The 21949-nt window shown below is 41.0% G+C and overlaps 1 protein-coding gene across 3 annotated transcripts in view; it reads right to left on the bottom strand.

The window, feature by feature from the left end:
- Positions 1 to 21949, bottom strand: part of fam184ab (family with sequence similarity 184 member Ab) — a 125645-nt gene that overhangs the window by 62446 nt on the left and 41250 nt on the right. For 2 of the 3 annotated variants that reach the window (XM_031861576.1, XM_031861578.1), the window contains exons 2-8: positions 14797 to 14931; positions 13223 to 13381; positions 11225 to 11464; positions 10884 to 10967; positions 9656 to 9907; positions 5090 to 5225; positions 3404 to 3585 (exon numbers count right to left, since the gene is read on the bottom strand). In XM_031861576.1, coding sequence (XP_031717436.1) covers positions 3404 to 3585; positions 5090 to 5225; positions 9656 to 9907; positions 10884 to 10967; positions 11225 to 11464; positions 13223 to 13381; positions 14797 to 14931 — 1188 coding nt within the window. The remainder of the gene's footprint in view (positions 1 to 3403; positions 3586 to 5089; positions 5226 to 9655; positions 9908 to 10883; positions 10968 to 11224; positions 11465 to 13222; positions 13382 to 14796; positions 14932 to 21949) is intronic. The other variant, XM_031861577.1, reaches the window with a different exon arrangement.

Raw genomic sequence — 21949 nt, 5'->3', positions numbered from 1 at the left:
ACACACACACACACACACACACACACACACACACACACACACACACAGAAGGAGCTCGGGCTGACCTTCCTCCCATATGCTGTGTTTTTCAGCCTTTTTGTCAGTGTTTACTCAGTGAAAAAGCCACAGAATCAATCCTGTATTCTGTCTGTATCTGTATCTGAAATTTGATTCCTCACAACTTCACTTCATATTTGTTATTCCTAAAGCATCAAAACCCAACAAGCTGAAAACAAATCCTTTTTTTTCCCCCACACTCCATGTGGGAATATAGATAAAGGGGTTATTGATTGTGGAGCTGTCGACCCAATAATCACTCAGCAACACAACCTGACCATCATTCTGATTCTAAGTCTGAGTCTTGACTTTTTTTTTGTTGTAGTCAGCATCAGGCGTGATCGATGCGGTTAACTGACCTTTTGCTAAGCCCCGGCTCTTTTAGTTACTGTTACTACGCCTGTCGAGATGATAACGGTGGCACTTGACATTCTTTAACTGTTTTACTCTTCTGGTAACAATTCTGGAAGGGGGTGTTGGAGTGTAAACTTCCGTAAATCCAATAAAGAGCAGGACAGAGCAGCGAATGATAGCCTACACTCTGAAATATGTTGTCTCCCATTAAATGAATTGGTCGGTCACCAACTGGGCTCAGAAAATAATGGAATTAGCTCATGATTTGCCAACTCTAAGCCTTGGGAGTGATGCTATGCTACTACAGTAGGTAGTAGGCTAGTTGGCTCGGTGTGCTAATGTTTGCAGCTTGTTTGTGACTCTGCAAAGGGAATAGCAAAGCTTGCGAGCATGCTGATGAGTTTTTTGCCAGTGACTGGTTTGTGGATAAGTAAGAGGAGTGGTAGTAGCAGATTTTAAACTGGAGGCATAACAGAGGAACGTGGTAAAACGTAGGAATGGATAAAAGCCAAAAGATGTGGTTCAAAGGGCGCAGAAAAGTTGTGCTGATTTATAACCGAGATCCATATATTGAGTAGGAGACAGAAAGGCAAGAACAAACACTGTCTGTACTCGGCAACAACGCACTAGGTTTGTCAGTGGGACTCTGGTACGGCATGAATCACGGATAAGGTCACAGAAAAGAGTGATGTTCCCGAGGAACCGAAAATAAAAATGTAATCTGCGGCCCATTTACTTTGAGTTCGATCAGGGGAGCAGCTGTTTCTTCATTGCATGAGAAGTACATTTTAATAAGCCAAACTGCGCCAAAAAATAGCCACATGGGAGCAGTAATATCCGCTACTCGAGCTGACATTAGGCAGAGTAAAAGTCCCCTAAAGTGAGCCAATAAAGTACGTTTGACAATGTTTCACGTGTGTATCAAGATTATCCGACTACTAATGAGACCAGATAGAAAGTCAGTTGCTGATATCTTTTTTCTTGATTTCCCTGCCTGTACGACACACTTCTGGTTTTCTGCCGACAACAACAATAATTCATGTTTTTATGCATTAAGATGTAACTCTTTGGTATGATGGAAGTTTGGGATGTTCAGGTATCTGCCCAACTATTTATCATTTTAAAGGTGATGAATAAAAGGACGAGGTACTAGGGACGTCTCGATCGAGGTTGTTTTGAGTCAAGTTCACCCGGGTTTTAATGGAGGAGAACAGTGCTGCAACACGAGCAGGCCGAGGTGGATAAAACACAGTAGAGTACAGTAAAGAGAGGAGCAGATTTCTTTGCTTAACTTTAGCTGATATCAATCCACTATAATATGTCCAGATTGGCCCTAGGAGTAATCCTTAGAATCAGTTCGGAACATATCACTACATGCACTCATTTTGGATTAAATCCCTGGCACGGTCTGGGGAATTTTATATGCCAAACATTTCTTTTGTCAATTCCTAAACTCAATCATACGTGACAAATCTTTACAGCCGCATCCAGAAATGGCACATTAACAATTCAATTTGTTGAAATCATTGGGACTCATCGACCAACGTCTGCTTGCTATATAAGAACACAGTGTTCCCTCATTGCAAACACACTTAAAACATACACTGCAGCCTTTCCTAAAACGCACACAATGTACGTTCTTTTTGGCCCCGTATCAATCATTTTAAAACCAGCGAGTATCTGGCAGATTATTGAATACATCAGACACCGGCAACAGCGTGACAAAAAAAATCCCACCAGGGATCATATTGGTTTGTACTAATTGCTCCAAACCAGAGGGCTGTTTTGGAAATCTACCACGAAACGTCCATTAAGCTGGTCAAACTGAGCAAAACTGCTGAGTTGTCATATGGCCAAACAGACCCGAGGGGGATAATAAGAACAGCAGGGCATGAAGAGATCTTGGGTGGTTAATTTCTTCTTTTGCAGAAAAAAAAAAACATAATTGAGGAAAAGAAACTGTTAACAAGGGAGAAGGAAAAATACAAGCCTCCCATTCATTTAATGACATTTCCACAACGTTCTATAATTAAGTAAGACCACTAACATTACCTGAAATGTTCTTTCCCTCTCAGCTCGCTAATGTTGCTTATTTTCAAAAACAATTATTGCAAAAGTCGCTCATTAATGCAAAGAAGTTGGAAAACGCTTAACTGTGGAAAACACACTTTGATATTACCAGATTAGTTTTTTTTTAATTTAATGATTGTTAGGTTAGAAAAGCCCCCGGCAACAGTACTCTCACCAACAGCCAGATTACTGCGAGTAATCCACTAATGTCAGCTATCAGTCGAGCACTGGGGGGGGGGAGACGTTGTATGCCACCATAACAGGAAGGTGCCGTAAAGTTTTTAAGTGGTGCGAGACGTTCTATAATCCCGGGGAAGACATTCAAATTCACAGCAGCCTCGCGCAGTGGGAGAACTCTGCCAGCTCCCAGAGGATTACACAGCGCAAATGTCAGCGATAAAGGGATGGCAAAACACACATGAAGCAGCAACACTTGACATTTACCGTCGGCTGTGGTTGGTCTGCTGACTACACTGTTCCTTAAATTGTCTGACCTTTAAAAAGAGGAGCAGCTTGGTCTTTTTGTTTTTTGCTGTTGTTCAAAGTTTATGAATGCACTGATCGACAGGTTTGAAACTTTCGACAGTTGGATGATTGCAGGTCTGTTTTTGCTCCCTTTTGCTCATAAGCCTGAAGATTTCTGAGAGCTATTCTGCAACAGATTGACTGAAAGAAGCTCTTGGGCTTCAGACAGGTGGAGAAAGACGTATAAATTGGTATAAATTGACTTGTTTTTTTTATGCAAGGACTTATTCTCCAAACTATGAGCACAGACTCTTTTACTAACGAACTGTATTTGAAGGATAAAAAAACAGGTCTGGAGGAGAGTCTACCAAAACTTCCGTCACAGCATCTTGATGGCTTATTGCTTATTCACCACACTGTTATTCCAGCCTGAGGTGAATACAAATCGCCCACACACCTTCTCCAGGGACTGGAGCTGTTGTTTCTGTCTCTCGTCCAGGGCTTGGCTCTGGCTCTGCAGGGACGCCCTCTCTTCCTCCATCCTCAGCACTTTGTCCTTCAGCCGGCTCCGCTCGTTGTCCAGGTCCCTGATCGCTGCCTCCTGGGTCATCTGGGTGGCCTGCAGGCTGCTTATCTGACCTATGACGGGACAGAGCCGACAGGCGTGAGCAGAATGCAAAGAGTAAAGCTTTGTCATCTGCATATTGACATTTTCGGGGGGTCGGTTCTTGATGCAACCACAACATCATGCGCTGAATAAACTGATGTCGGCATTTTAAACTTCAACTCAGTCCTGGGTTGTCAATGAGTTTATTTAACGGAGTAAATTTCCTGAATTCCTATTTTGTTTAACCTCATTCATTTACCCTGACATGTTGTTCATGTGAGCCCATTCCTTGCTTTGGAGGCGGTGGTAGTAGCAACTATCCTGATGATGTCATTTCGTAGCGGTTTCTAGGAGAAAGTATTGTTACGTTTTTCAAGACAATCAAAGAAATTTTAGGATTTAAGAGTTGGTATTTCTGTAAATCGACTTAAAATAACCTCAACAGCTGAGTCACTCTAATTGCCATGTTTTTGGCTATTTTCCATTATTCTTCATGTATGTCGGAAGATGATGTCGACATTCTTAACCAACGAAGCTGTGAGTGATTCAACTTTGACCTACTCGCTGTAGTTCAGCACACACAGGCGGAAATATGTTGTGCGTTCAAGATTCTGTGCGACAAACACTCGATGTCTTCCACATCAGCAAGAATTTCTTAGTATGATACATACTAGATATACTCAACTGCCCCACAATGCATTGCGTCTCTTCAGACTATGCAACAACAGAGATTTTGAGCCAGGCATAAAGCTGTTAACATGTCACTTTATTAAGTTATAATATGTTTTCTGGTTAGAAAGTAATCATTTAGATTTCCAATATGTGGTCAGTTTATCAAAAATAACGGCTGTTTGGTAAATTGCTGCGACGCTCTCGCAGATGTGACAGAGCCGCTGGCGGGGTGCCTCGACACCGGCCCGGCCGTGAGTCATGTGACGCGTCTTGCTTGAGTAGACTTCAGTGTGAACACGGTGTGCTGTCATAGTTACATTCTCCACCCTAGATCTCATCTGTCTGCCTCACATGCAAGCAGCTCCAGTGGAAAGTGATGAAGCATTCTCATTGGGGGCGAGGAGTTCACAGGAGCTAATGGGCCGAACATAATTCTGCGCTGGGTTGCTGCTCTCGCTCACGCATTTCAAACAGTAATGCTTATGCAATTCTGTTGCACAAAGTACTGACGGAAAGACATCACCCGGTATTAGATCAGATTCTAACATGCGACCATTTATCCGACACGAGTGCACAAAAACACACACCTAAAACCGGGCATAATTGATGTATGAAGGGTTTCTTCTGCCTCTGAGGGACTGATTAGCCTGTACGGCCTGACTGTACTATTAGCCTGGTTCTATGCAGCATTACACCATTAACGTGTTCCACGCAATGATGCCACAGACGACTTGAGAGGAGCTGTTAGTGGGTATGTTTGATGTGTGAGCACGACAAGCCCAGGAGGGAAGGGTCCTGAGGGTAGCGTGGGTGCAAGTATTAATTATGAATGCAAGTCCAGATGAGAGAGGAGAGGGGTCTTACTGGCTTTGAGCAGTATTTCAGTCGCTTGCTGCTGAACTCGGTCTCTGGCTGCCTCTAGTTCACACTCGGCTTCCTTCTGACGGATCTCCACAATTTCGGAGTTCTGGGTCACCTCGTCCAGCTGCTTGGTTAAGTCCTGGAGAGGAATCAAAGCCACAGAGAATAAACACACCGAGTGGCAGCCATACCTGATGAAGTGGACAAGAACATTGTGAAGTGCTTGCTGTGTCTCCTTGGTAATCAGCGGAGAATAAAAATGATGGAGAGAGGAAACATTGGCATTAAAACGCTTGTATTTGAAAAAGTTGTATTGGCACTGAACACAGTTTTGGCAGTGAAAAATAAAACACAGGCATTGAGAAATAATCTTCCTTCAAGCTTTCTATTAAGAATGAATGTAACACACTTGTTCCCGTTTTATTCACAATCTCAATAAACAATTTTCTTTCAATGTTGTTTATTTTTAAGCTGACATTTATATTCAGTCAAACCAGCACAACGTCAGTTAAAAGTTATCTTTAGCCCCGTCTGCTTCTATGTGGAAAAAAACACACCAGTTAATTTATTGTTCTGTAATTAATCATGTTCGACACGTTCAGACCTCTAAATACAGTGATTCTCAAAGTGGTGTCTGTGGCTCTCTGCCAGGGGGTCAGTGAACATTTCTCAGATTCATTCCTCTCAATCATCTTTTTTGTTGAAAAAAAAAAAATAGGCTATGTCAAATCATTCCAAGGGACTCTGTCTTGTGAGGGGCCCTTAGCTGGAAAGATATTGAGAATTGTATTTTGATTGATCATTCATAAAACAAAAAAGTACAATGCATCCATATTTGACACAGTTAAAGAGGCTTTGAGAGATAGATTAATGGAAATGGGAATACACAGCTACTGGGATGACCGGAAACATCCAAATGCTTATGATTAGAGAAATCAGAGTCAATAAATGATGTTATGTATGTGTTGTATAATAGTTATGTTGCATCAGTTGTGGATGTAAAGTTTGACGCCCACAGTGAGTTTTCAGACATCTTGGACTTCCACAGCTAGTTTGCACAGAACGTAGCATATTGGTAGCTTATTACTGACACTGAGGATCAAGAATGTAAATGACTGCTGCTCAATTAATAAGAACCCGACATCAGACACAAACACACACACACACACACACACACAGTGGAGTAGCTGTGTGATTTAGCACTCTGTCGGAACTCATGAGGGGCAATTTCACATCTTTCAATCCCATCAAACGGCCTGCCTCAAACTTAATTACTGCTGCCACGGCTAAGACAAAGAAACCTCAGTGTGATAATAACCACTGAGAAGTCACACACAAACTACACATAATCGTGTGTGTGTGTGTGTGTATGTGTGTGTGTGCTCTGTCCATCTTGTACATCCTTGTGAGTTCCAATCAGCGTTTTAGAACTTACAATCTCACGTTTTTCAAAGGAATGTTTGAGGGTGAAGACTTGATCTGAGGGTTTATGGTTGGGGTTACGCAGGTTGTTGTTAAAACAAGATAAGATTAATCTCAACAAGGGTCCCTAAAAAGTGCAGTGTATAAACATGAGTGTGTGTTCTTGTATGTCTGTCTATGTGAGGACCAATGTGAGCTTTAGGTCCTCACTTCTTCGAAGGGCTGTTTGAGGGTTAAGACATATTTAGGATTGAGGTAGGTTAGAAGCAGATTGAGGTCAGGATTGGGTAACAATTGGTTACCTATATATATGCTGTTCAATCCTCGGTTCTTCAGAAGGCTGTTAAAGGTTAAGTCTGCCGTTATGCTAAGACCATTTGTTCCAATTGAACATGGAAATCTTCACACAAATATATACTTCGATTTCTTTTACAAGGTAATAAAGTAATTTCCTCCTCAGACACCTGGTTACTGTACTTATTAGCACATCTTGCTGAAACAGGGATTAAAAGTGCATTTGCTGGGATCTATTTTTAGCAATGGCTAGGGAACATATTTTCTCATATTGGTTTTCTACATGTACAGTGCACAAGCCTGTGTGTGTGTGTGCGTGTGTGTGATGCTGGAGGAGGTCAATAGTTTAATCAAATGTATCTCTGTTGGTTTAAACAAGCTTGAACAGAAATCCCATAGTTGCAGGCATTTCATCATTACCTCTGAATCACCGCTCATCATATTAAATATACAGTAAAATAAATCACACACAAATTCTCACACACAGAGCCTCACTTCTGTCAGTCATCCTTATTGGACCTGGCTGAACCCTGCATTTACATTTAAATATAAAAGGCCTCGGAAACTGTCCTTTCAATGGTGTCCTGCTATAAGCTATAAGCTTCTCCTAACCAGTCCAGGCTAGGCTTTACCTGAGAGTGAAGTATTTAGTCCAAAGACAGTGACAGCAGCAATTTAACACAGCTTTCAGTGGAGTATTTCACTTGGGGGCTAATTTGTAATTTTTGGTCTGCATATTTCTACAGGCGCTTGTGAACAGTCCACGATTAATTACGTCTGTCTCAGTTACTCCGAGCAATCATATGCTTGCATTTCTCTGGAGATTTACCCACTAAATCACAAGCTAAAGGAGGACGACAGAGAACACTGGAGCGATAAGCTGTAGCATCCTGACATACAAGTGCCTTCGCCTGTGTAAAGTTGATATTTGATGCTACTATTTCTACCCATGTATGCCGGCACAGTAATTATGCCTCCTGAGACTAGGGAACATTTTTGCTTTGGTGCAACATCTTAATTTTCCATAGTGGAAAGAAATTTAGTGAAGAGAGTTAAAAATGGCACTCTGCATGAGCAAAGTGCTACCTTTCAGAAACCGAATGATTACGAACTCTAGGCGAGAGGATTGATGAGATGTGAGTATTGTCAAGATCAAAACAAAGATGTTCATTTTTGCTGCGAGCTTGTTCATTTAAAATCTATCATCTCACAGCAGGAGATGGAGGATTAACAGATATGTTTATAGATTGAGGCTGTTAATAGGAGATTATTGTGCTATTACCTTCGTAACAATACCAGATATCAGCCGTGCACTTTGTGAAAGACTAAAAAAGACGAGATGAAATTGTTTCTACCCTCTGAAATCTGCTTTCTTGAATCATATGAGAGAATCTAGAAGAGCTGTCAAGTGAAGTTGGTTTCAAGCTCTCTGCTCTGTTGTCGTTTCTTATCTGGGTTACAGTTAATTGCTCTGAAAACGAATGAAATTATTAACCCCAGGCACACCATCCGCGGCTGACCTTGATAACATTCTCCGTAATGCTGAGAAGGGGAGCTCCCCATCACGTCTTCTGTGCAATCAGTGAGGATTTCACACAAACTTCACAGAATCTCGTAACAACTACAAAAAACGACTAAACCAATTCCCCTGGAGCACATGTCAACGATGGAGATAATATCATGTGCGTCTATTTCCAAAGGCCGTACAGAAGTCAAGAGAGTAGGAAGATGAACGCAGCATTGCTATTTTTGTCCTACACAAAATGCATACCACACTTTAATATAGAGGTGTACTAAACTGAAGCGTTGAGGCTTCCCTCACAACGTTTATGTTCAGATACTAAATCAACATTTAAATGCTTCGCACCTCTTATTTTATTTGTTTTGCATGTCTATTTATTCTGTTTAAACCCAGCATTTCTGCACCGTCGTATAAAGATTAGGCTACACTAATATTATTAGTATTATTCTTTTTGAAGAATTAGATTCCAGTGGTGGCTGCATATTGTTTCCTGAATCGTACGATCCAAATAATTCCAATAATAATCCAGAGCTTTGTAAAGTCTAAATTTATCAGAAAAAGATAGACGGAAAAAAATGACAAAACAAATTTACGCTTTAATCCATATTTGTTGGCATTTAGATTTTCAAAAACCATATTTTTGCTGCAGCCAAAGTTTGCTCTCCCACTTGCCACACACAAAGGCGTGTGGTCCAGCAGCAATCTACGAGTACCACAAATGTATTAATTATATCTATATAACCACGATGACGTCGTCAAATATGACGACAGCTTCATTTGAAAACCTTAATAAAAGCCTTGAATGTAAAAACGAAGATGACATCCAGTGCTGAGTATGTCCAAAAAAGATACTAAATGGCATCAAAACATTTGGGACGGAAGACTTGAAAGGCTCATTTGCGTATTGGATCAGGGGAAAAGAGTGAAACTGGTGAAAGCCAACCCCATTTTTGCCATTTTCGTGGGGGCTATACACAAACGAAAATAGAAAGTCCGTTGAACATCCACTTTTTGTAATTTAATCTGTGAATTGGACACCACACTATCCATGAAAACTGTTCCCCATTTCTTCTAATTTTCATCCCATATACAGCCGTTATTTTATGTACCCAATTTATCATCCGTTACAGAGGACACATTTTGTAGGCTGTCCATAAAAGCTGCATCAGAAGACGGCCAATCAAAGACTTTATTGGATTCAGTTACAGGATGTTCTGTTACCATTTCACCATCCCTGTCCCCTCTCGTCTTTATAATCCACTTGAAGCAAAAAGCATGTCACACCAAAGATGGCGATGTGTTTGAATCAGGTGTCTGGGGCTCAGACTCACCTTGACGGAGCCCTCAGCCGTGGTAAGGGACGCCTGAAGCCTGTGGGACTTCTCCCGGTTTTCCCGAGCTTCATCCATTATCCTGGCCAACTCGGTCCTCAGTTTTCCGAGGGTTTTCTGGAGCGCCGCCTCCTGAGTCTGGAATTCCCGCCGCAGCTCGGACTCGGTTCGCTTCCATGCCAACAGGTTGTCGGCAGTCAGCTGCTGAGTTCTCTTCATGGCCTCCAGCTCGCGTTCGTAAAAAGCCTGAGCCTGGGGAAGGACAGACTGGTGTAAAAAAAACACCTAAATCCAAACAAGTAGAAAACATTAGGCCTACGGCATGGAAACTGACCTTTAGTTTAGTTTTTTACTTTTCTCTCTCTCGTTTCTGTATAAAAAAAATTGGGAATGTAATTGGAAACCGTTTTGGGTGGTTGGAAAAGCTTTCTCATCAAAATCCAATCTCATGTGAAAGTAATCAACACGAGTAAAAGTTTAAGCCAAGATGTCTTGGCTGACAGTGTTCATTGTCAGTGAGTTGTTTTTTTTTATTGAAATTAATAGCTTTTAAATGCAGTAATTAAATCACTGTACACACATCTGAAGATCACAGCCTTCACTTCGAGCAAGGTCAAAATTATAGTGCCAATAAATGTAAATGTGTTTTTTTTTTAACTATCACTTACTTTGGCAGAGCCTGTTTTACTTTCAGCAGCACCTTGGAACGTGTCTTTATCGTAATGCTAAAACAACTCAAGAAATACCAGATGAGACATCTACAGGACAGCAATCATATACTCCCTTGATCTTTGGGCAAGTTGTTGTGCTATAAAAATATATTAAAATTAATGTTTTAAACATGAAATAATATTTAGATATCTTATCAGTAATACTTTTCCGATTTGTTATTTAACAAAAGCTGAATTTCAGATATCTTTAGGGTTGAGGAGAGATTCAAATTCAGAAAACAGGAGCATGATGTGAAGCCTGACGTTTGTGGCCTAGAAAATGAATAACCATCCATTAGAAAACACATTTGCCGATGCACTTGCTTATCATCTGATTATGAACAGGACAGACTCCAACATCATGCATTTCTTAAGTTTGTACATAAATGTATTTACTTGATAAATGTACCTGTTTAGAACACTTCATAGATGTATTTACAGTGTAATACTCCACCTCAGAAAACAGAAAACGTTTGCAGTGCGCGAGCAGCAAATGTCCGCTACAGTGGCTGCAGTACCTTGCTGAGTTTGGCCTCGTACTCCTCCACCAGTCTCTTCTTGTCCTGTTTGAGTTCCTCCACCCGCTCCGTCAGAGAATCCACCTGTAACAGCACAATGTGAGAAGGACAGAGATAAAACTACTTTTGTCCAGTTCTTCCTCTCCCCCCCTTTGGTGTAATTGCAGACCACGAACATATGGTACATATGGAAAGAGCTTGAGTTGATGCAGCAGGTTAGCCGACAGAAAATGATGTAACAATCACAGCTGTCCCACTTTATTCTGGTTGTCTCTGCTGTGATTTAGTTTTTTGCTGTGCCTTTAATTTCTGCTCTACTTTCGCAGCAGCGAGTGCGTTACCTCGGCTTTGTGGAGCTGCCCCAGTTTCTCCTGGTCTTTGCTGTAGTTTGCGTTGTGACTCTGGTGGCTGCGGAGGAGGTCCTGGACCTCCTGCCTGTGCTGGCCCTTCAGCTCCTCCTGAGCAGCCCTCTTCTCCTGCTCAAACTGGTTCTGGGCCTGGCTGAACGTGCGCAGCTTCTCCTCGAAGGACCGTCGCATCTCCTCCACCTCCCGCGACATGGACACCACGCGCTGCGTGTGCTGCCAAAGAAGACAGGAAGACAAGACTAAGCTTACAGGAGGGTTGATATATGGGTCGGTTGACGTATTACACTGGGGGTAAACCTTTGACAAAGCTCTAAGACAGGTGGTGATGTTCCGGCTCTGAAGGTTTTGACCTTCTTGCTCCTCTAAATTAGAACTGAAAACCAGCAAACACACTCAACTGAAACCCCAACATCTCAACAGCAAGCGCTGGATAAATATGTGCCCACAAATATAACAAAAAGGACGTGTTTAATACCAATGACTTAAAGGGTGGTCTCTACAGTCACAGTCTCATGAAGCAGGCAAATGATAAACATGTACAGATTCACGCCTTTCATTTAATTTGCCCGCACAGTCTAAAATTAGCATTTCACTTATGAAGGCAGCAGATAATTACACAATCAGCGACACGCGCTAACTGCTCGGTGCAATTTGTACCTGAAAGCACAAAAGCTCAAAAGGTTCACTCCAATGAGGACTTTAGTGCAACACAGAGCCCTCGACCCAGCTCTGGAATCAAACAACGGGACAATTTGATCTGATGCAGAAAATGAACTATTGATAAATGAAGTTACAGACATGCAAGCTGACATTCGTCGGTAACCACTCTTGTGATAACACTAGTACGAACACACAACCACAATTGGTTTAATTGTGCAAGTTTCAATTAGTCTATCATGTATTGGCCATGTTTCATGCTGTTCGGAGACAAAGACAATATAAATATACATCCGAGAAGACAAAGACAGTGGAAACAGCTGATCAGACAGCTGAGTTTATTGTTCACTACCTCAGAATTTATAAGGCAACGGCATTTCCTCATCTCATTTAGCGCATCAACTCTTTTTAGATAAAAGGTAAAAACCACCTGAAGCAAGCGAAAACTATAATTTTGTTGTTTCCATACAGCTTTTCTAAAGCAATACTTCAAAATGACCAATTAAAATGTGTGAATGGAAACACCGCTACTGTGTGCTGATTGAAAATCAGTTGTTAAAGACCATCGTGGGAGGTGCTTGACACGTGCCCTAGTCAGATATATAAAAAATGCATCTGTCTTTCCAAGATGCAGATGTAATATTTACCCCTCCGCACTGTAACTATGTCAGCAAGGGAGATGTGGAAATAGCCGCTCACAAGATCTACACACTGTGATATGGCAGCTGAGGTTACTCTGCATTATAGTGAACTGTTGCAGCATTTCTGATCCCTGATCAGTTCAATCACTGAACGATCTGCGTGGGTATTATTCATGTTGTTGTGTTGACTGCATTCTCTGCTCAGGGAGACATTACTCCACTCTATCTTGACATAGAAAATAGTTGTTTGCTGCTTTATTAATGCTCTGAATTTTGAATTAAGCACCTTTAACTGATATATTGTTGTAACTTCAGTATTAAAAGGAATGTTCTTCTTCTTCTTGTTATTTAGCAGTTACCAAACTGGTAGCTCTGGTGCCTGGGAGGACCAAGACGGACTGAAATCATATTTGTGATCTGGCCAACTGAGACACATACTAGGCTAAATGTCACAAAAGTGCATTAAATCTCATCTTAACTTTATCCGCAAACGAGAAACTTGAAATAACAGGTGAAAAAGGAGCTCTGATCACTGAACCCCTCAGCCTCACAACAGCAGACAGAACCAGATATTAGTACTAATTACCTGCAGCATCAGGCCAGGCACCGCTGCCTCTCAACACACACCCACACACACACACACACACACACACTGCATCATTCCTCTGTCTACCTGAGCCTCAGTGCATAGCTGCATGTCCTCCACCCTCTGACGGTAGCTCTCAAACTCTGCCAGCGCCTGTCTCTTCATCCTCTCGTGGAGCTCCATGGACTCCTCCAGAGACTGGATCCGCCTCTTCAGGTCGATCTCATCGCTGATCTTGCTCTTGTACTGTTGATTGAACAATGGAAAGTATTTGAAATCCTCATGTGATGAGATGCAAAGCGCACATAAAATCATAGGATGCATGTGCGGGATTGTGTAATCCGAAAGGCAGTGAGGAGTTAGCGGATATGTTCAATGTTGCAATGGGAAAAAAAACTTAAAAATTCCACCAGATTTCGTTGACATCTATGAACATTTTTCATGTAATCTGCTGATGCATAAGCCACAGTAACAAACATGACAGAAAATATATATCATAATAATACGGCCTCCTGGGCGAGAGTAAATAAACAACGTGTATTTCTGAATTAGATTGTGTAACAGACATAGACTTTAGATTTGGCGGTGATTTAGCTCATTATGAGAGACTTTGTGTAAAAGTATAGCATGTAAATGTCTGTATGTGTGTGTTCAGCTGTTCATGGTTGGTCACATTGCTGTCAGGGAAGCAACTAATTCCCACAAGGAGAGATGACACATAGATGTAAATAATTAATATTCAGCAGATTGAATATTGATGAGTTCGTTTTGGATGTGATCTGGGCTCTCCAGCTCTCCGGCTGCCATGCGATAGCGTGCAGCTGCCGTGCACAGAAATACTGTAGTTTAGTGAGCTAAAGATGACTGTAAGTTATACAGCAATACCGTCTCATCTTCACTGACTGACCTGAATGTGACCGCGTTTCTAAAGAGCCCCGCCGGCTGTTGAAATACTGAAAGTCTTGAATCAATAGTCAAAAAGTAATCACAGCCCACGTATACAACAGAGTAGAAACTCTTGCTCCACTAGTCCATCTATTTAACAAAAACAAGTTATCAATAACTAATGACTTGTCAATCATTCTAAAAGTAATACTGTAATATGCATTTACTTTTCCCCAGCAGGAAGCAGTGACTGATTACATTACTTATCTAACTTAATGTTCATTTATTATGATGTACTTGTTCCATTATTATGCTACTTTATACTTCTACAACATTTCAGAGGCACATATTGTACTTTTTACTACATTTATTGATGAATTTAATCACAAGCTCCACCCTCACCAACATGAATCTTTCAATGATCATATGTTAATGATAATAAAATTAAAATGATTGTCATTATCATCATTATTATTAGTTTTATAAATTGTAATAATAATAATAATAATATACATTGTTTTCCAAAATGGGCCATATTGCATAATGAGTACTTTTACTTTTGGTGCTGTATATTTTGATGATAATACTTTTGTACTTTTACGAACATTTTCTTACTAAATGTTCAGAAAACCAAACATCTTTGGTACCCTGTGTCCTTCTTACATCTAAACTGAACATCAACATGGAGGACATGTCTAATCAACATAGGACAGATGGCATAACTCAGACAACATCGACTTCATTCAAAAGTAGGATGTCAGTGTCTAATTAATTACATCAAACGTAAAGACCTGTAGTATCTTCTCCCTGGTCTCTGACAGAATCTGCTGCACCTCCTCTTCGTGGGCCTCCTTCAGAGTGGCGATGGCCGCCTCGTGTTCGTCGTTTTTTGTGTTCAGTGCATAGATAACCTGCAACAGAGAGGAGAGAAACCTATTAGCTGTCAGACATATTCATAATCAGGAGTTATTACGGCATTAAAAACCGGTGGGAGACGAACTGCACCTCTTCACAGCTCGGGTTCAACCAGCACGGACTGTGCTGAGACTGCTGTGTTCGAGATGTGTTGTTTAAAAATGAGAGTGGAGTCTACAAATAAAACAGTGGAACATCACAGCAGGAGGTAAAGTGGGGAAATATGAAGACGACAGGAAGGTTGACGTCAATGCTAACACTGGATATCTTTAAATGTATTCTGTGATGGAGAGAAAAGACAACCATCATAATCAATTCTACTTGTGTGCAATACTTGGTGCTCAGGTTAGGATTTAGAATACGCACTGTAATAGATTTAAAATACTTCGAGGGTACTTAATATATGGCGACACTTTTGCAAAGATGTACATCATTTCAACCCGCCCTCACTCCCACCTTGGTCAACGCCCCTCGATGGCACTCTTCAGTATCTGTATGAGAAGCATGCAGATTTAAACTAACTCCAATACAAACCCATCCGCTTCTTTATTAAGCGGTCAGAGCAACTAAGGGCGTGGAGGTTGGATGGGTCAAGCAAACACAGGACTTTCACAGAGGAGACCGTCGTATCCTGTGAGAAACAAAGTCAGCATTGACTTTTTCACCGTAGTTTTGTTGCATTACTTCTGTAGTTTACCAAATGCCTTACAAATGTATTTTCCTAAACCTGTGTAAGTAATCCTAAAAACTGAGTAAATCTACGTTGGAAGTTCATTTTGAGAAAAGAGACCGTATGTATGCATGTCATTTAAAAGGGCAAAAACTGACATTTCCACAATCGATGCTAGAGCGTCACAGTCTGAAGCCTCGTAGGGCTCCTGACCAAGTGACAGTATTTGACGAGTTGCAGTGAGAATGTGTTAATAGTTTCATTGTCGTTGCCCAACGGCATTTCTTCCCACAAGTTGCAGCAATCATTTACAATTTACAATTATGTTCCTCTTTTCCAAATCAGCGTAGATTAGCTAATCAGCTGAGAAATGCAAATCAGTGGCGTATGAGAAGTAAATAAGCTGTGGTCTACAGGCTAGCTGGTACACAGCTGCATAGAGCGGACGCTATTAAAACCTGGACGTTTCCACTATTGGCTCGGAAGCGCCACTGCTGCTCCCTCCACAGTTATAAATTAGAGATCGGTCGATGCCTCGTATTGCTGGGGATAAAAATAACACAAGCAAACTGTTGTGCATGAGGTTGACCTTTAAATCCGTCCCAAAAATACATGCAGCCATCCAGCGAGGCGAAATCTGACAGCACAGTGATCCCCTGCTCACAGGCAGAGAGCAAGAGAGAGATCGGGGACAGAAATGGGTTTTTACATTTCCTCATGAAAAAACCATGAGAGACTCTTCCCCACTGCTTCTCTCTCCCTGCCGTGAAAAATGGAGCGATGTGTCGCCCCTTTGAAAAACCAAGTCAACGATTCGGCACATTGAACTGTGGGAATGCCTTTGTTTACTCTGGACCAAAGTCCGTCAACAGATTTAGTTGAAAGGGGGGTGCAGAGAGAAAAAAGGAGGGCAAAGGCTCTCTTTGAAACAATGACATCCACTTTTTATGCCTCGCCGGGAGATGAAAGGATTTAGTTTGACAGGTGCTGGTGTTGTTTTGTTGTTGTTTTAATTCCTGTGTGTTTATTCCCTCCACACACTGCTGACAGCCACAGAGCTTTACTCAATAAGAGAAGAAACTAAAGACACAGTATAATCAAGAGGTACTCAGCCATGGGAGTTATTCACTGTGCTATTTGAATGTACTAACCTCTTAATGTGAATATCATCATCCTCTTTTGTGCCTGTATGATGAATATGAAATGCATTCTTTTTTAAGTTTCATCGTTTTTTATATATTTTACTTTTACTTCAAGCCTAATGTGTTTTGCATATATATACTGTCTATAAAATACACATTTTGACCTTTATGATACAGCTAAAGAAGATGTTTAAGAATCAATAAGGTTATTAATATTCATCCAAAAGGGGGGCAATATTTGAGAGAAACTAATAAGGATTCATCCTTTTGGGAACATGAATGCAAAATGTCATGTTAATCCATCCAATAATTATTTTAATATTCTAGTCTGGACAAAATCAGTGGCCAGACAGACGTGTAAGGAGATAAAAATGGAAGCAGTAAAGGGAAGTACTTTATTCATATTGGCTAAAATCACAAGCTTGTTCCACAGGGTTTCGCAATCTGTCCCGTCATTTGGACCGAACTGCAAGGAGCCAAATAAAGCTGAGAAAATTTGGTTTACTCCAAAATTAAACATCTTTTCCGCCACACCTCTAAATTATTCAGTCCCCTCAGTCTCTCATCAGCTTAGGAAGGGAATGGAGCAGACGTAACAGTTAGAGGAGCTAAAATCTCCATAACATCCCGAGAGTCATGGGCACACTTCTGCACACGACGTGCACTAATCATAATGCTGTGGGGTCCGCTGATACACACACACACACACACACACACAACATAACAAACACACACAATACATGCACTTACATGTATACACATACACGAGCAGAGACTGTCAAGATCCTCATGAACCAATACACCCGCGTCGAAACACATCAGCGTATTGTGCCCGACAAATGGTCAGAGAGACGAGGAGGCAGTGTGTGTGTGTGTGTGTGTGTGTGCGTGTCTTTGTATGTGTCAAGGAAAAAGACAATGGCTGCCTGAGAGAGAAAGGCTGCCAATATTGTCATCATTGTCATCATGAGGGATTAGCAGATGTTGGATCTTGCCGGCAACATGCAAAAAGCAGATATTATTAAGCGGGACTGCAGATATCAGACAGTAATTGGGGTAAATATTCACAATATTTAAAATGTAACCGTATTAATGGGATAAATTTAGATGAATGTATGATGATGTAGTTTAAATGATAAAGAACAACATCCTGAATACATAAGCATATATATAGTCTGTATAAAACTAGTCCACCATCCTGACTGTGGGGGCTTTGTGAGTAGTACAATGCACACTATTTAGGGGACTTTCTTAGCTTGAACTGATCCTCTCAGGCGGTGCTCCCTCCCAGACTAGGCGCTTGTTAAGGCAGTACCACAGCCATAAAGCAGGTCCTGCCTTAAGGCGGAATTATCTTTGCCGAGGTGTGTTCAGCTTACGATTCAACCCTTTGTCACAACACCGGATGTCTGTATCATGCAGTTTTGTGCTATGTACATTACATTCATTGCACAGGAAGGGCTGTGAGAAAGTTAGCAATTTGTAAGACTCTAGATTGTAAAAGTCATCCATCGCTGTACGTAAAGTACAACAACACCTTAATGGAGAGGCACCATTTTGCCTTAGATATGCATGATTCCAAGCTGTAAACACACCTTATGACCAACATCCAATACTCGCTCTTCTTTAACTTCGTCTCCACCAACTCCCGAGGTAAACATGTGGCTCTGAGACGGATAAATCCTCCGCACTGCTCAGCAGCTAGTTGCTAACTTTGTCAGTGGTTTCGTCAGAGCTTGCTTGCCGAGGCTGAAAAATGAGGCGTCAGAGAGCTGCGAGAGGCTGAACCAAACATTAAAGTCGTGGACTGTAGAAACCAATGATGCCTGCTATGAACAGACTGGGATCACAATGCCATCATGAAGATGAAAGACTGAATGTTTGGGTTGAGCACCATGGTAGATGGCAAATTCTTGTTTTTTTTTTTCTTTGCATATATTACACCCTCTACATGCACATAAAACATGAAGTATTATATACATGCAGTAAGAATTTTAATTATTTATTCATTGTTTACATGCTTTTAAAGCAGCCAAAGTGCTATAGTCCGTTTTGATTACACTTTACAATGTCAGCTTCAAACACACGCTTCCTTTTACTTCCTTTTTGTGTGTGTGTGTGTGTGTGAGAGAGTGTGTGTGTGTGTGTGTGTGTGTGTGTGTGTGTGTGTGTGTGTGCATTTTTCTGAAGCGTGAAAGTGTGAGGAAAAACAGAGAGAGAGTGCGAGACAGACAGAGCGATCCTCTTCTCATCTCCTCGGGTCGATCGGCTTCCTGTCCTTGGAGGAGTTTGCATAAATGACAGCGATACCAGGCAGATCGATAAGGTGACAGCGAAATGCCACGAATTTCATCTGCCAGCTGGAAGAAAGTCACAGCTGAGAAACTAACTACGACTCTCACCAGGCGTGAGTCCCAGCTAGCTGCTGGAGGAAATGTGACTCTGCTGTCAAACAAAGGAAAAGCTGAAAAAAGATGTTTGTTTGTTTTTAAAAAGAACTTCCTTCTGCTCACTTTCTTGGCGTTATAGGATTGTCTCTGTACAAAGCAACTCTATAACCTTTATGAATATGTTCAAGAGATGTGAACTTTGTTTTACCTTTTTGGTTGTTTGGATACAGGACTTGTTAGTAAGTGTCAAATCATGAATATTCTGCATTGCACTCTTGACATTTGCTTCAGAAAGCAGGTTCAATGAACAAACAGTTACTGTAGCGTCAAGACAACACCAGACGATAAGAATATATCCACAAACAGACAGATACATTATCTACATAGAGATAGAAGTCAAACTGGGAAATACGGACGAACTGACTCAGCCGTTCATATCTCACTGCAAACTTGTTTTCTTATATCAAGTTAGAAACAACTAATTCAACCCGTTTTCAAAAGGAAGCATTTTGTATATATTTCCTAGAAATGAGTGTCTGTATCGGAAAAGATAACGAAGAAAGAACGATGCATGCAAAAACATGATGCTTAATCTAGTAAAATACTTAAAACAATTTGATGCACATTAGAAACAAGTTAAGATATACCTATATACCTATATGCATAGGCAGATTAATTCACTATTATTGAGGAAATACAATTTGAAAGGACTCAATCACAGACAAAAGCAAAGAGAGGAATTCATCTGACAACTTTTAACTCGTCACATTTCTATTGTTGGCTAATACAATGACCCACACTCCTCCAAACAAACACTAATAGTCACTCTCCCTGTGAATGCGTTGTAATCCCAGTTTGTCTATGCTTGGTTCACATAGCCGGTGCGGCCGTGTGTGGCCCGGCTAAACACTGTTAGCTCCGTCAGCGCTTGTTTGCACCGTTCGCGCTGTTAGCAACGTTAGCTGAGAGCCGCCGGCTCAGCACCTTTAATCTGAACAAAACACTAAATCTCTCCAGGACATTTCAACAATAACAGTGAGGGGTAGTCTGACAGTGGAGGTAGGTCATAACTTTTTAATTGGTAATAAAAGACAAGATTCTGAGGTGATCAAAGCATGACATGAAGCCGATTCTGATGACATGCCGTTTCATTTTCACTTCTCCAACACTCTCAAATCCTGTCACTCTAAATTACTTGTGTTCTATTTTTAGACTCTTGTTGTTGTTGCTTTTGCCTGCTGCCAGCTATACCTCTCACACCCAGACATGGCCAATATTTTTGCAAGATACAGCTTTATGGTTTTGTATTTTTATGATTTGTTGCTACCTGTCCGAAAATGGAATAAAAAAGGGGGATTCATACTGAGCGAGATGTCTCTCTGAGGGCAGATTGTAACGTTATTTACTGTATACTTACAATCTGGAGTATTTATTCCTTTTGTAGCAGACATCTCTAAAAAAACTAAAATGTCTATGACACAATCTGAACTAACAAACTTTGTCCAGAGACTATCCTCAGGAACCTATGGGTCACTAAGTGGTCCGTGCCTGGACGAACTCAAGATGGGACCCGGGGTCACTAATGGCACTGAAACAGTTAAGGCTGGCCTTACAGTGTTTAATGACCCCACCTTTATGGTTACGAGCATCTACATTCCTGAGGACACAGAGATGAGGCTTAAAGAGACTATGTGAGTAACTAGTATTAATTGGGCAGAATAAGGTTGAATTAAATAACCAAGACAGTTGATATGGGTGGGAGTGGTTTGCCGCCATGACAGTGCACCCCCTTTCTCAAGAAGACATCAGACGACACTTCTCTCTGTCCTCTTCTACACTGCACTTCGACAAATTTGAATTATTTATAATTGTTACATATCTTGATATTAATGAATTATTATTTATTAAATCTGCTACCAGCAACAATGCCACACTTTAGTTCCAAATAACTGCAGTAACAAACAACAATACAAGTCTCGTCCCATTCCAAGGGAGATGTGGAGTGGTTTGTTTACGGCGGGACTGCAATCCAAAGCCGCTACAAAATGCAACATCAAAAAAAACAAGCATTTATGAAATTATGATTGACTGAAATTAAATTTTGTATATATACACATGATCTAATAAGAATTTATACCAATGTAGTGGTAAGTAACAAACAATAAACAGTACTTTTTCCTTAAAAGAATTTTCTTTTTTACTTACATAAAATAATTAGGCAAAACACATATAGGCTGTTCATCTTGAGGCCTTGAGAAACCTGAACAGCAATTGGGGATGAAAGCAAACCCAATTATTTCATGAGTAGAGTAATAAGTAATAATATGAGCACCAACAGAGAAAGTAAACAGTACAAATCCATTCATCTTTGATAAAAGTTACACTAAATCAAATGTAGTTTGCTCAGACTCCAATGTGCTGCCTATATGTCTTTGAACTGGCAGGATGAAAGCTACCAAAATTAAGTTCATTAACAAAACTAAATGCAGGACTTTGCAACAAAGGGACCCAGAAAAGTGCGTGCACTAGATTGCAGACCAAAGAAGAAAAACAAAAAAACTTCAGCTGGAATGCAAAAATGAAAGCAGGTGCCTGATGATGTTCCTCCAGACTGGCGTCATCGGAGTTACACAGGATCAAAAGAGAGAAATAAAAGACGCTGGTGCTCTGAGGTTGTTCAGCCTTGTTTCTGTGAAGGATCTAATGACTCCCAACGAACTCAGACTGGCAGCAATCTCCTCTTATTTCACTCTCACAGGCCTGAGCACACACACACACACACACACACACACACACACACACACACACACAC

This window comes from Anarrhichthys ocellatus, unplaced genomic scaffold (genome assembly GCF_004355925.1).
Source record: "Anarrhichthys ocellatus isolate YVR2014 unplaced genomic scaffold, GSC_Weel_1.0 scaffold25, whole genome shotgun sequence".
NCBI classification, from domain to species: domain Eukaryota; kingdom Metazoa; phylum Chordata; class Actinopteri; order Perciformes; family Anarhichadidae; genus Anarrhichthys; species Anarrhichthys ocellatus.
This window is presented reverse-complemented; position numbering and strand designations above follow the sequence as displayed.